Source organism: Colossoma macropomum, unplaced genomic scaffold, assembly GCF_904425465.1.
Source record: "Colossoma macropomum unplaced genomic scaffold, Colossoma_macropomum, whole genome shotgun sequence".
Taxonomy (NCBI): Eukaryota; Metazoa; Chordata; class Actinopteri; order Characiformes; family Serrasalmidae; genus Colossoma; species Colossoma macropomum.
In genome coordinates this window covers 36,459,844-36,472,898 of record NW_023494789.1, presented here as the reverse complement: position 1 = coordinate 36,472,898, position 13,055 = coordinate 36,459,844, and the positions used below count along the sequence as shown (strand labels likewise).

The window sequence follows — 13,055 nt, the reverse complement described above, 5'->3', positions numbered from 1 at the left end:
CCTTCTCTATGTATTCGTCAAGAGTTACTGTTGTTAATGGACAGCAAGTAATCCCAGGAGTGGGCGTGGTGACCACTCAGTGGCTTTGACCTTTCTAAACATCTACACTAGCTGTGCAAGGTTCTAGCAAACCACCAAGATAGAAACTGCATTTGTGTAAGAGAAGTTGTCAACCTTACACACATTTTTGGGGTTTCTTGCTTTAACTCACCCACTTCAGCTCACAAAGAGCTTGTTAATTAGCTGTTTAGTTGGACCACACTAAAATCTACAGGGCAGGGGGTATTTCAGGGCCAAGGTTGGAAACTTGTAGAGTACCCAACTCTGGTCCTGCAGACTTCCAACACTCCTATAATACACCTTGATTAACTCAGTTAATCAAAGCCTTAGTTAATCAAGGCTTTCACGAGCATCTGGATATTAGAGCCAGGTGTATTGGAACTAAACTCTCCAGGGCAGTGTATTTCCAGAACTGGAGCTAGGCACATCTGGTCAAAATACAACTGATCATTACTGGATTGTGAAGTTATGGAGTATTAATATAAATGACTCATCACAGATGTTTTGGAGTTAGAGTTGACCTTGCAGTCTGCTTGCCTAGAGTCCACCATCCTCGTTGCAGACAGACACCTACTTGATTTTGCCCCGTCCTTTCTTTAGTGAGAGCTAGGATTTTCATAGGTATAGAGGGAGAGGTGTTGCCACTCTGGTAGCTACTTTGAAGCTATTCTCAGGAGGTTATCTGGTCGTATTTCTAGGATCCTGAAAAGGACCAAGGACAGGGTGTTGTCAGTTCCTCCCAAAACCCTTGACAAATTAAGGCAGGCTCATTCCACCCATTGTTTGCTGTGATTCAGAAGGTAACCACATTGTCGGTATCTGATCTAGTCCCTCACAAAAGAATATACAGATTTTTACAGTAAATGACAAATCATGGAAGTAACCCTATCAAAGGACCTTGTTTCATCATCCTCATGCTCTCAAACTGTCATCACTCACTCCTGGGAGACAGTAATAGGATGGTGAATGTAACTTTAGCATAGTGGGATAGGAACAATGTGGTAGATGCCATACCAATGATCCATGGCATGATCCATTTAAATCACTTGTCTGTCTACATGTTTGCCATATCCTGAGGAACAGTGGATGCTAGTGGGCTCGCCTACTTTGTAAGAGGTGGAATAGAAGAGATGGTCAGCTGTAGTTATAGTTGTTTGATAGCCTCTGTGAATTGACTGATGAGCTTTTGCTGTTGCCCAAGTAGTATATCTTCTGTGTTGCCTGCCTGCAGAGTTGGGTTTATATTTGCTGTATATGTGCTTGAAAACAAGGGCTCACCCTGTCAAAGATACAAAGGAGTCATTATGAGTGATCATGCCTGCTGTCACACAAATTCGTTTCAGTTGTTAAGTTGCTGTTAACTGTTAACTGTTAAGCTGCAGAGAGCAGTCAGAGTCCAGCTCATATCTCTGATTCTCACATGCAACATTGAGTAAGAGCTCACGTAGCACTCTTTTCCAAACTGTGCTTCAGGATCAAGATTCAGTAACTGTTTTGTTTTGTTAGATAGCATGTTTGTTTTTCATTTGCTCTTTGCCAGATTTGCATTTTGTACATATGCACAGCTCTTGTGACTGAGAAAGGATGTACACATAGTGGCAGGGAGAACAGTCCTTAAACTTGAGTAAATGTAAGTACTGAAAGAAACAATGACTCACATATATGTAAAAAAAAACAACTTGCGTGTAGGTAAAGAAGTGTCATATATTTAGGAAACTTGTATGTTTGGAGGACATATTGCTCTTTCCCTTGTTAAATCACTGCAGGGTATGAGAGAAGCACCAGTGCTGACTCATGGTTTTATGATCCCTGTTCCCTTGCTGCTACCGTTTTGAGGCGCATTCCAGCGTGGCAGCGGTTTTCAGAATGTGCAAACAGGGGTAGAGTGGTGAAGGTACAACTTTATTGGGCTAACTGAAACAAAGCGAGTGAATATGCAGTTGGAAACATATACTAATAATATACTAAATATTTTGCTTATGTGGTACTATAGCTAAACAGTACAGGAAAGATCTGGTGTCAGTCCTTTGTTCTTATGGAACATAGTGAGTTTAGGTGTTGCCAGAAAAAATTGACGAATGTTTACTTGACAAATATAGACGGTCCATAAAAAACCAATTCAAGTGTTTGCCCAAGCAAACACGCTCTTTGCCTTTCAGACGTTATTGATTTTGAGCCCTCAAAATCAATATTGGGGCATATAGAGATACCAACGGGGCAATCAATTATTTGATAAGTGATAATATATTTCATGGAACTTGATTGGCATAAGGAGCATCTCTGTACTTTATGATATGAAATGTTGAAGTTGATGAAAAGCTGAATGAAGTGTACGCTGAAATAAGTAAAATATTGTATTTCATTTTTATTAATAAAATAAAAAACTTTAACAAAATCACAATGCACAATGATTTTCAAACTATCACACTGTAATAAAATAGTACTTTGTTACAAAATTAAACAAATTACATTTAAAAAATTAATTGTCAGAGAACTTTAACTTACAGTTTTGGTATTTGGTCATAACTTACTGTATATTTAACTTACATCAACAAAGCAATGGAAAGGAACAAAATGACATACAAACAAATAAGTCATACTTGTATGACCCAATTAAAAAAACAAAAACTCAATCCAAATTATTAAATTATAACAGATAAAAAAGTGCAGCCACAAACATGAGTTTGTGCTTTTGAGAGAGAAGCTATTAGTCCCTATAAGACCAGAATGCATACAGTCCAAGCATGCAATGATAGATCCGGAAGCATTATAAAAGTCGATCATTAGAAAGACTTTGTTCTTTATCTGTGAGCCTAACCCTGAAATCAATAGAACTGTAAACATGGAAATTGAAGCAAACTATGATGCCATAACCCCAAGAACAGCACAATCATAGCTTCCCTCTAATGTATTTCAGAAGAGGAACAGCTTTATAAAAAATATTAAAAAGACAAAATTGTGAGACAGCCTTGGGCAGGTCTCTTTTTGGTTTAGTGAAAAAGCTTCTCTGTTGGATTTTTGCAGAAATTCCAAAAATATTGCATTTGCCAGAAAAAAACATCTCTAAATAAAAAGTAACATAGCATCTAAACAAAAAGTTTTAACTTAACATACATTTGAAGAAAACACTCACATACACTCTGCAGCTTCACGTAAACAAAACAGTACACAAAAAAGCCTTGAGAACTTTGGTAAAACACAAGTCAAACACTTTAAAGTTTTGCTAGAATATGCAGATTGACACATAATCTGATTCTATACCCCCTCCCCAGAACTTTAAAATCAAACAGCATGTAGACATCAGCATGTCACATATGCCCGCTTACCGTCATTCCTTTTTAGACTTTCGCTTGAGCATGTGGCAATAACTGTTTACCCATCTCATTGGGTAACCAGGCAGAGGTCAGGCCAGCGGCCTCAGCTGAAAATTTATCAAACGGTACAGTGAAAAGGCCCAGAGTGTCACATAATCACTACAGTGGCTTTGATTCAAATGAACGCTGCTTTGGCCTTTTTAATATCATATAAGATGTTTATGAGCCTTCCTTTGCATAAACAACACGATGCCTGTGTGAAGGTGTTTAGTTCTAAACTCCTTAAACACATTAAGCTGATAAATAGGATTGTTTCATATTACTGCATGTGAAATGCATCTGGGTGAATATGCTCACAATCTCAAACAATATCTTCATGGTAAAAGTGCCTTCTGCAGTATGAACTTGTCTTTTATGTTTCATTTGTTTTACGTGCACCCACAGGACTCTACGATCATGTCTGGGACGTCAGTCTTCACGATGCTGTGCTGCGAGTTGAAGTAGACCATAGAGAGCGGACGTCTCTGTATGGGCACACAGCATGATGAGATGGCTGTGTGGATGCCATTTGCCTTCAGCTGGCTGAAGACGGTGGCGTGGAAGGAGGAAGCGATACCCGGCGAGCCGGCCAGATGCTGCGGACACTGGCCCATGCAGTAGTTCATGTGGTAGCCCTCAGGGCGCAATGATCCAGTCCTGCCATTGAATGTCTCTGAACTTGATGTAGAAGTCTTTCTTACAGCAGACGCTGACGTCATCACCACAGCGTAGCGAGCGCTTGCTCAGGGCGTGCTTGGATTCGTCGTCACGGAGACGCACTTGCGCCACCAGGAAGGGCTGCTGGGAGGTGTCCGCTTTGCCCCGGCTGCACAGGTTCTGGCCCCCATCCTCACAGTGCACTTCCAGCTGCAGGCGCCGCTGCCCACCGTCCAAGAAGGCCTGCAGGGTGCTGGTGACAGGGAAGGTGTGCCAGCCACCTCGTGCCACCTCCACGCTTCGCTGGAGAAGCAGGGTGCGGTTGCCGGCCTGCCCTGTGCCTGACAGGTAGACCTGGGCGGAGACACGGGCGACAGGGCGTGGGCCATCGCCCGGACGTACGTACAGCCACAGTGAGGACTGCAGCACCTGCACACTCTGCCCACGCTCTTGAAGGAATTGGAAGGACAGACTGGGGTCGATGCCACTGGAGCCTTCGTCATCTGGAGAGAAATGAGAAAGAGGCTTTTAGAAAACAAAGGTGAGTGGGAGGGATGTATAAGTGGAGGAGGATGGATGGATTGGCTCTCAGGAGGAAGGTGGAGAAAAACGGTGAAGAAAAAAACTTTGTAGGAGAAGGAGAGAAATTAGAGCTGTTTTCTTTGCCTGATTTTGTTACAAAAATCACAGAAAAATCTCTGGTTTCATAGTAGTTACTGAATAATTAATAGTAGTTACTAGAAAATATGCTTTTAAATTAATAGCCTAACTGAGCAATAAGCCAAAAGTTTAAGTATAAAATGAACATAGGTGTGAATTCAGCACTGTAGCACAAACACAAAAGTGCACATAAACGTTTGTTCTAAGTTTGTCAAAGTTGTGCACTGAAACAATAGGACATTGGAGACATCCCAATAAAATCAGTTCTCTTTTTAAAAATCACATCTAAAATGTTCAAAACAGCAAACCCAACTCAACTTCTTTGTTATGACAGTCAGAAACAGGAAGGCAATTTTTATTCTACTTAAGATTGATGACAGATACCTGTCGGTTCCAGGTGAGTACCCCTACATAGACCTTATTCAGTTGTGTCCATTATTTCCACATGATTAAAATATTTTACTTCTAAGCAATCATTGTGGCAAGACAAAACTGTATTGAAGTATTTTGTTCATGAGGAAATGTGTACACACCCAAATAAAGTAAATTCAGTGGAGTACTTTTTCATGTTACTTTCGTTTACAGATAGCATAAATGTAAACAGAATATTTGCAACTGTTGAACAATGCTGTAAATTATGTTTTTTTTATTTACAGTGTTTTAAAGTAACTTTTAAAACAACTTTTCTGTCATCTGAGCCCGTGTTTAAAGTGTATGGGCTAAATATCACCTGATCAGTCTAGCATGTATCATGAAATTTTACAATATGGACAGAAACTCTGAAAGTTTCACGCATCTTCAAAGACACATGATTATGCTGTCAGGGGTTCTCAGCTCCAGTCCTGGGGATCCACAGTCTTACACAGCTTCAAGTCACAACTCACTTCGTCCAACTCATGAACAGGTTGATAATGAGTTGATGAGCTGGATCAGGTGTAAAATTTCCAGGAGTGGAGTTGAGAACCACTGATCAAGTGAATGAATAGTGTTGAATTATAAGTGTAGCTTTCTTACCCGTATCTGCAAAGCTGACTATCTCGTACGCTTGGTCGTTGATACGCGCGCTCGCCGCGCCGTTGTCCAGCTCGATCGTGCCATCCGGCCGCACGCGCCCCGCGTGAAGTTTGCGCAGCGCTGTGGCGAGCGCGGCGCGTGGCACAGTGTGTGTGATGTTGGGTCTCTCGCGCAGGTGCAGCTTGTTCAGGATCTGCCTCTTGGCCGCCTCGATGAGGAAACTCTCATCCGAGCCGTCCGGTGCCGGCGTGGGCCCGGAGCACGAGGAGCACGCGGCGGCCGCACCCCCATGCCCCTGGAGCTGTACAAGCGCGCTGAGCAGCAGCAGCGCGGGCGCCAAGCCGCCGTGTGCCCAGTCACCGGGGAGAGGGAGGTCGGGGAGCGATGAAGAGAGCATGTCGCCGCCTCGCTCACTTAGCTGTTGGGTAGTTCGCGGAGCAGGAGGGACGCTGAACGGTGCGAAGAGAGACTGCTGTCCGAGGCGCGAGAGAAGTGGGGTAATCCACCAAAAGTTGTGACACGCTTGAGGGACGCGCCAATGAACGCAGCGGGAGTCACGGACGCGCACACGCGCACACACATACACATACGCACACACACACAAACAGAGGTGGGCGGGGGTGGTGGGGGTACACGCGAGTGATACGTGAAGTGCGTAAAGTTGATCATGAACTCCTGTGTGCTCCCTTGGCCAAATGTACGTTTCTAAATAAAACAGCCTTCGCTGAAAATGATCGTCCGGTATCACGGGAAAATAAACACAGTAAAGGTGCTGTGCGTGCCTCAGAGCTTCCGAAGGCCCGGATGGTGCCTGAACCTGTTGTCGGCTCATCTCTGACACCGGCCTAATTCTTTTTCTTGCCCGTTTTTTCGACAAGCCCCGCCCACTTGGCTAGTAGCATCTTCCTGCAACAGGATTGTCTGTTAGCTCGTCTTCATTTGCAAAGATTGGCTAGTTTGGCTCATCCAGCGCTTGTGAGTATGAACTACGAGCCAGTTCTAGAGAACGAAAATGAGCTGCTAGCCAGTTCTAGCTGATGAGTCTGAACTTCTAGCCAGTCATAGCACAAACCAGTCATAGTGCAGGGGTTCCCACTATTAGCCTGTCCTAATGCAGGATTATGAAAAACTTACTAAACATGGCACAAGAGTATAAACCACAAGCCAGTCCTAGTTCAAGAATACGAACCCCCAGCCAGTCTTAGCCCAGGAAATTGAATTCCTGGACACTCATAGGTTACTGGCATGATCTAAGAGTAAGCACAACTAGCCAATTATAGCACAAGGCCTACTATAAGCTGATCCTAAGTGTATGAGCTACTAGACAGTCGTAACACAGGAGTATGAACTACATGCCAATGTTAGCATGTTAGCTAGTAGTTTAAACTACTAGTCAATTGTAGTACAGGACCGTGGATCCCCAGGACTTGTTGGAATATAGGTAGGAAAAATAAATAAATAAAATAAGCCCTGGCAATGAGAGATCTAAGTCCAGCGCCTGACCTTTATCCCAATGACCTCCATCCTGCTACAGATCCAAACCAAACAGTGGAGCTTCAGGAAAGCATAAGGCAACACGTGTATTGTAAACATGATGCAATCCAGGCTCCTCACCTCCATGGGAAAAGGAGCTATAGCCTCCTGCTTTGGGGAATGCAGGTCACCATTATCCGCATGCTGGTCTGTTTGTTTGTTGGACGTTCTGGAGGTTTTTCACATTACCACTGTTGACCACATGGCCACTTGCACCGTGTCCTTGCAGACAAATGCTGTTAAAAAAGCAATTAAAGAAGTAAACATATCAATAGTTTTCTAAAAAGCATATAAATAAAAAAGTAAACTAATAAAGTAAATAAAATAATAAATAAAAACAAAAAAACTATTTGACTGTGAACATTATTAATTATTATAAAATCTACCTTACACTTTCATATGTACCCAGTTTTTACATGTGTATATGTGATTTCACTTTGAGGAGGTTAATTAAACCAGTAGGCCTAAAAATGCCAGTAACTATTTTGTGAGTTGATGAACACTTTCACAGCTTAGCAACAGCCTGACTGTCCTCACAGCTTGAAGTCGCCGTCTAGCAGCCATATGTTGGAAGTGCAATAAATCTGGGACACAGAAGGCTTGGAGGATAGTTTAATGAAAGATGTGCTTCCTGCTTGTTTAAAAATCTTTTTTACAAATGTATATTGCTATCCAATACCCCAAGGCACTGGTTCTCAGCTCTAGTCCTTGAGAACCATTGCCCTGCTAAGTTTCAACAGCTCCCTGCCCCTTTGCACCTGTTTTAGCTCATGGACTCTCAAGTTCTTCATGGGTTGGATCAGGTGTGTTTAAGGGAATACTTGAAGCCGTGCTGGTCAGTGCACACCAGGACTGGGGTTGAAAATCAGGCTTTTGCTTCGCAGTGTGAATTAGAGAAGTGCCCTCAGTGAGTGTGACTTGGGCAGACTTAAGACTCTTTGAGTTCTTCAGAGTTGATAATTAAATTGAGGAAAACTTTGTTAACCTCTTCAACTCCTTGAGACCACCGGTGGTTCCAAAATGCACTTCGTCATATTCTTCATAACTTTCATATTTCATAAGCTACATTCAAAAAGTGGGTATCATATGAGAGCTGTAACTGTCTTCTTTTCAGTCAAATAGATGGGTAATGTAATTTTTAAACTTTATAATAAAAGAAGCTAAACTCACATTTTTTTTTGTCTACTGAAAGTTGACCCATTTTTCCACAAATAGGCTATAAACTATAAACAGGTGTTGTCTCTTCAGTGATCTGCTCTGTAAAAAGTATTTTTATAAAATAATACAAAGAGCGTCTAAGATTTTTGGCTTTCAGCAGTAAATTGTAAGCATATAGCAATATGTGTATGATCATAAAACACATGTTCTGTTAATTTGAGGGGAGCTTTTACAAATAAATAAATAAAATAAAATTTACATTTATTTCATGCGGTTACTGAATAATTTGCCTTACGATTTGGTCATGTAAATTCAGATGGAAAAACCAGAATATACCCTGGAGAATTGGTCAAAGTAAGCATTACTAGTTTGAGAGTTATTTGTGCAGTTTCTGTGATAGATGGGCACCAGTAGCAGTTTTCAGTCAAGGGTCCTGAATCACTCAGTCGCCCTCTACAGGCCTGTTATCACCAAGTTGCGCAAAAGAACAAGGGGTCTGCTGAACTGTTAAACTGTGTTTCTATTGCACAAACCCTGCAACCTGTTGCATCAGAACCTGGTATTAGTAAGACTGATCTGCAATTGCATTTTAGTGGTTGTGAGCTGTAGCTTAATAGAATTCTTAATTTTAGTCTTAGTTTTGTTTTACTTAGATTGAAAAATTCACAGCTCAGCACCTAGATTTTACTTCTGAATAAAACTTTCATTCAAATGGTATGTGACAGACTGTTTCACCAAGTCAAGTGTTCCACAGGAAGAAGCTGAGAATATATACTTGTATTCTGTGTAATAAGTATATAGCATCTTGCTCGAAAGGTGCTGTTCTGTAGAATAAAAATGATTTTGGGACTATTTGGTAACTTTTTTTTTTACCTGGGACTATGGAATCAACAGTCTGCTCTACATTTTGTTCTAGATAAAAGTTGAATGGTGTCAAAGGCTATGTCACTAAATTAGCTTACATGAGAATGAGGCTGAGAGTGTGTGATTGGATTCTTGAAGTCTTTCTTCGATTTAAGGTAACACACAAACACAAAACACACAGATTATGGATTATCCTCTCAGTACAAATTATATCTAAGCCCTATTTTTGACTTTTTGGCACGTGCTATTGTTTAGAGTAGTTGTGGCAAACTATTTTTGATGCATGCTGACAACAGCTTTTTGACACTGTTGCATCACGCTTCCACGCAACGTCGGGTGAACCTGTACCTTGTACTGTGGAACAATAGAACAGATTCTAATTTTACAGGTGGCCTCATATGCTGTTGACTGTAGAACAAAGTTCAGATGAACCTTCCAACTAAGAGTACCATTAGCCTTCACATGTACCGAAAGAACTTAATCGGCTTGATGATGTCGGCATCTGGATGTCACTTTTATGACCGGTGAGTCATATGATTTTGATCTACTGTACTGGGATGTACTGTATGTGACATAACTTACAGTAGACGTACAGTGAATATAACCAGGATCAGCTGATTATATTGTACTGGTTTCATTTGGAAGCACACGTATACAAATGATAGTGAAGGTCAGCTAATGATCTAAGTGAACAATGACTTAATTGTCAGAAAAATCCCTGATATACATTTTCGTTTTTACATTGGTAGCATGCACATAGAGGGTAGGATCAAAGACATAGCCATTTACCTTTTCATTATTCTGTTATCATAATCTTGAGGGGGCTGACCCAATGTTACAGAAGGTCAAATACTGTCCCTGGAGTGTTCCTATACAGATCAACATTTTCACAATTGAGATGAACTTATGAAGAGTGTCTTAACTGGTTGAAGAGTTGAATCAGGTGTGTCAAAATACTGAAAACACCCCTACACAAGAGCAGCTTCAAGGCTGCAAGTTACCATCCCAGCTCCCCCTGCATCCGTCGTATAAAGTGTAGGTTCCTTTCTCAAAGACATTTAACCACATAGGCAGCATTTGCCAGACAGGCCATAGCTAGGGTTGCAAACACACAAGGATCGGACTTGAGACTCAAGCAAAATTCAATCCTTGAGATTTTTTATGGTTTTAATTTTCAAAAATCATGGAAGTAAAATCAGAATAAAATACATTATTGGTTGTTCTTTGACAGTAATCCCAGATTCCTGTATGATGGAGTTGGCAACCTTAACCATAGGTCTACTACAAACACATGCATTCTGTCTTCCTAATTTGTCAGTTATGTAGGTATTATATAATTTTTCCTATTTTACAACTTATTTTGAAGCGATCAGGTATGTTTTCTGTGTTTCTTAGCAAGGCTATCACACAGGGTGCCATAATATGTTTTGTAGAAAGACAACAAAAATACACAGTACAGAGCTGAGGGTAGCCCATCCCAGATCGTATTAAAACTTTTTAACTTTGGTTAAAACTCTCAGAATCATAATAGAGTAGAACATACTCAGACTGTAAATACAGACAGCATACGTGAAGTACATGTTCAAAGATGGTGTACTCTATAGACTTCCATTTCTTGTAATTTCAGCAGACTGTGCATAGCCTACAGATAGATCATCAGGTGGAGCTGAATGAGACACTACAGCCAGTGAGTTAGATCAAGCTGAAAACCACGGAGGAGAATCTCCAACGCTCAAATCTCCAGGTCAAAATAATCACTTATATCATTTTCTCATTACGAGAACCACAAAACCACATTTCTGCAAACCACAAAAGCATGGCAAAAACAAGCTCTGGTGGTCACAACGTCCATGCTACAATATACACTATTAGTGTGAGTAAGTAAGGTAAGTGAGCCTCATTAGCTTCACTTATTCATTCATTCATGTGAAATCTGGGTTATTAAGCAAAGAACAAATGCATACACATTCAATCAAAACAGACTGAGACTTCTAAATACTTCTTTAAAAAGGTTTTATTCTTTTCTTTTTCAGTGGATAAGGAGTGTTATGAGGAGAAGGAGGCCCTGGTCAAAGCTGAGAATGGTGCCCAAAGTTAATTTGTGTGGACTTTATTAGTGGATAAAGCATCACTGATAGTGACAGAGCTTATAATTTTAACAGTCTATGAACATAAATAATTTTATCTTTTTATGACAGGCTATTGTGGTAATCAGTTTAGGTCTATGGTGTCAGCCAGTGTGTGCAAACATCATTATGAAGTAAACAGTTCTGTAGATAGCTAATGTCTGAAACAATGAAATTACACCACTCAAATGACACTGCAAAGCACCATACATTTGGAGACAGTTAGGATAAAAGGCTATAGTACAACACTCACGTTGGGAAGAATTTAAACTGAATGTCCAATAAGTGTAATTCTTTCAAAATAACTCAATGTATTAAAATTACTACCAGAATTGTTAAATGCAGTTTAAAAATGCCCTGGCAAGCTGAGCCTATTCTGCATAGTCTTACCCTCTAACAAATTTAATAACCTGAAATACTTATAAAACACAACTTATGCTAATGAAAGTAGTGTGATTTTCCTCCACATACTGATTCGCTGGTTGAATTTTATCTCCTGCAATCTGATAGGTTCGCTAAATCTTGTGATCTCATAGGCTAAGAACATCTTCATATACACATGCCACAGGGAACTGCACAATCAGTGTTAAGGTTGACTTTGCACTCTGTAAACTTTGCTACTGTATTACTGTACAATGTGCCTAGTTACTACAGAGTAGTACAACTTTTAACTTTTTGTCCTACTGTGATGCTGTATTGTAAATGCAAATTATGTGTGTCCATTATCTATACATCTGGATACCCCAAACATGTTTCGTTATACTATACACTTGTGTATATGTATAATAAAAATAAACTTGAATTAAGTTGAACTGAATTGATTTTAATTGTAGTGAATTTGCAATCCTGCAATCTGATCAGCTAGTTGAATTTTCAGTCATGCCCTTCTGATACAATCCTGTCAACGTATTGTTAATTTGTTTTTTTTACCTTACGGTTAGAATAAGATTTTATTTTATGTCTCAAACACCTAAATGTACAAGGAGAAATAAAGTACAAGGGTTTTGTTGCACAATGCATTATAGGTCACTTTCAGCATTTTTTTCATGATAATGTTGTGTGGGCTTTACACATACATCAGTTCTCAATGCTATGAGTAATACCACCTTTTCTAGAGAAATAAAAATGTGTTTTCCTTTATAAATCAGCTGTTCTATTCAGAAATGTGTTACATCTAAAATTGTTACAAAAGGACCTACAGCATTTTGGAATTAAATTGTTCAGTTATTCACTGAAGCAAATCGTGAACATAATGTTGGGGTTGCATGTGGACCCAAGACCCAAAATATAGAAAAGCCTCTGAATGTTATATAATGAAGGTTAGAGGACTAGTCTGATGTTTTTCTTTGTTTATCAAAAGACATCAGAACCCAAAAAACAGAAAGTAAGTGATCAGCACTTACATAGAATGACTTATAAAATAAATAGGCTTAATTGTAGACTTAACATTTTAGTATAAGAACTTTTCAGTTATCTAATGGTTGGAACTCTTAGATCCTACATTTTTTGTATTTCTTTTTTTAAATGGATGCAAATAACATTTTGGAAACTGGTAACAACCAGACCTGCAGACTTTATTTAATTTTATTTCTCTTAATTATGTATTTCTAACATATGTGAATCATCATTA

At 40.0% G+C, this 13,055-nt stretch overlaps 1 protein-coding gene and 1 long non-coding RNA gene across 2 annotated transcripts; one reads left to right on the top strand and one right to left on the bottom strand.

Moving 5' to 3' along the window:
• Nucleotides 1–3,070: 3,070 nt before the first annotated feature.
• On the bottom strand, nucleotides 3,071–6,324 carry LOC118808472 (inhibin beta B chain). The gene is given in 3 exon segments (XM_036571171.1): nucleotides 3,071–4,054; nucleotides 4,056–4,573; nucleotides 5,745–6,324. Coding segments are annotated over 3 exon segments (1,167 nt in total). The 5' UTR covers nucleotides 6,142–6,324; the 3' UTR covers nucleotides 3,071–3,802.
• Nucleotides 6,325–9,314: 2,990 nt separating this feature from the next.
• On the top strand, nucleotides 9,315–12,237 carry LOC118807570. The gene is made up of 3 exons (XR_005007232.1): nucleotides 9,315–9,823; nucleotides 10,927–11,185; nucleotides 11,333–12,237. It is a non-coding gene; the product is annotated as an uncharacterized LOC118807570 (long non-coding RNA).
• Nucleotides 12,238–13,055: the final 818 nt, after the last annotated feature.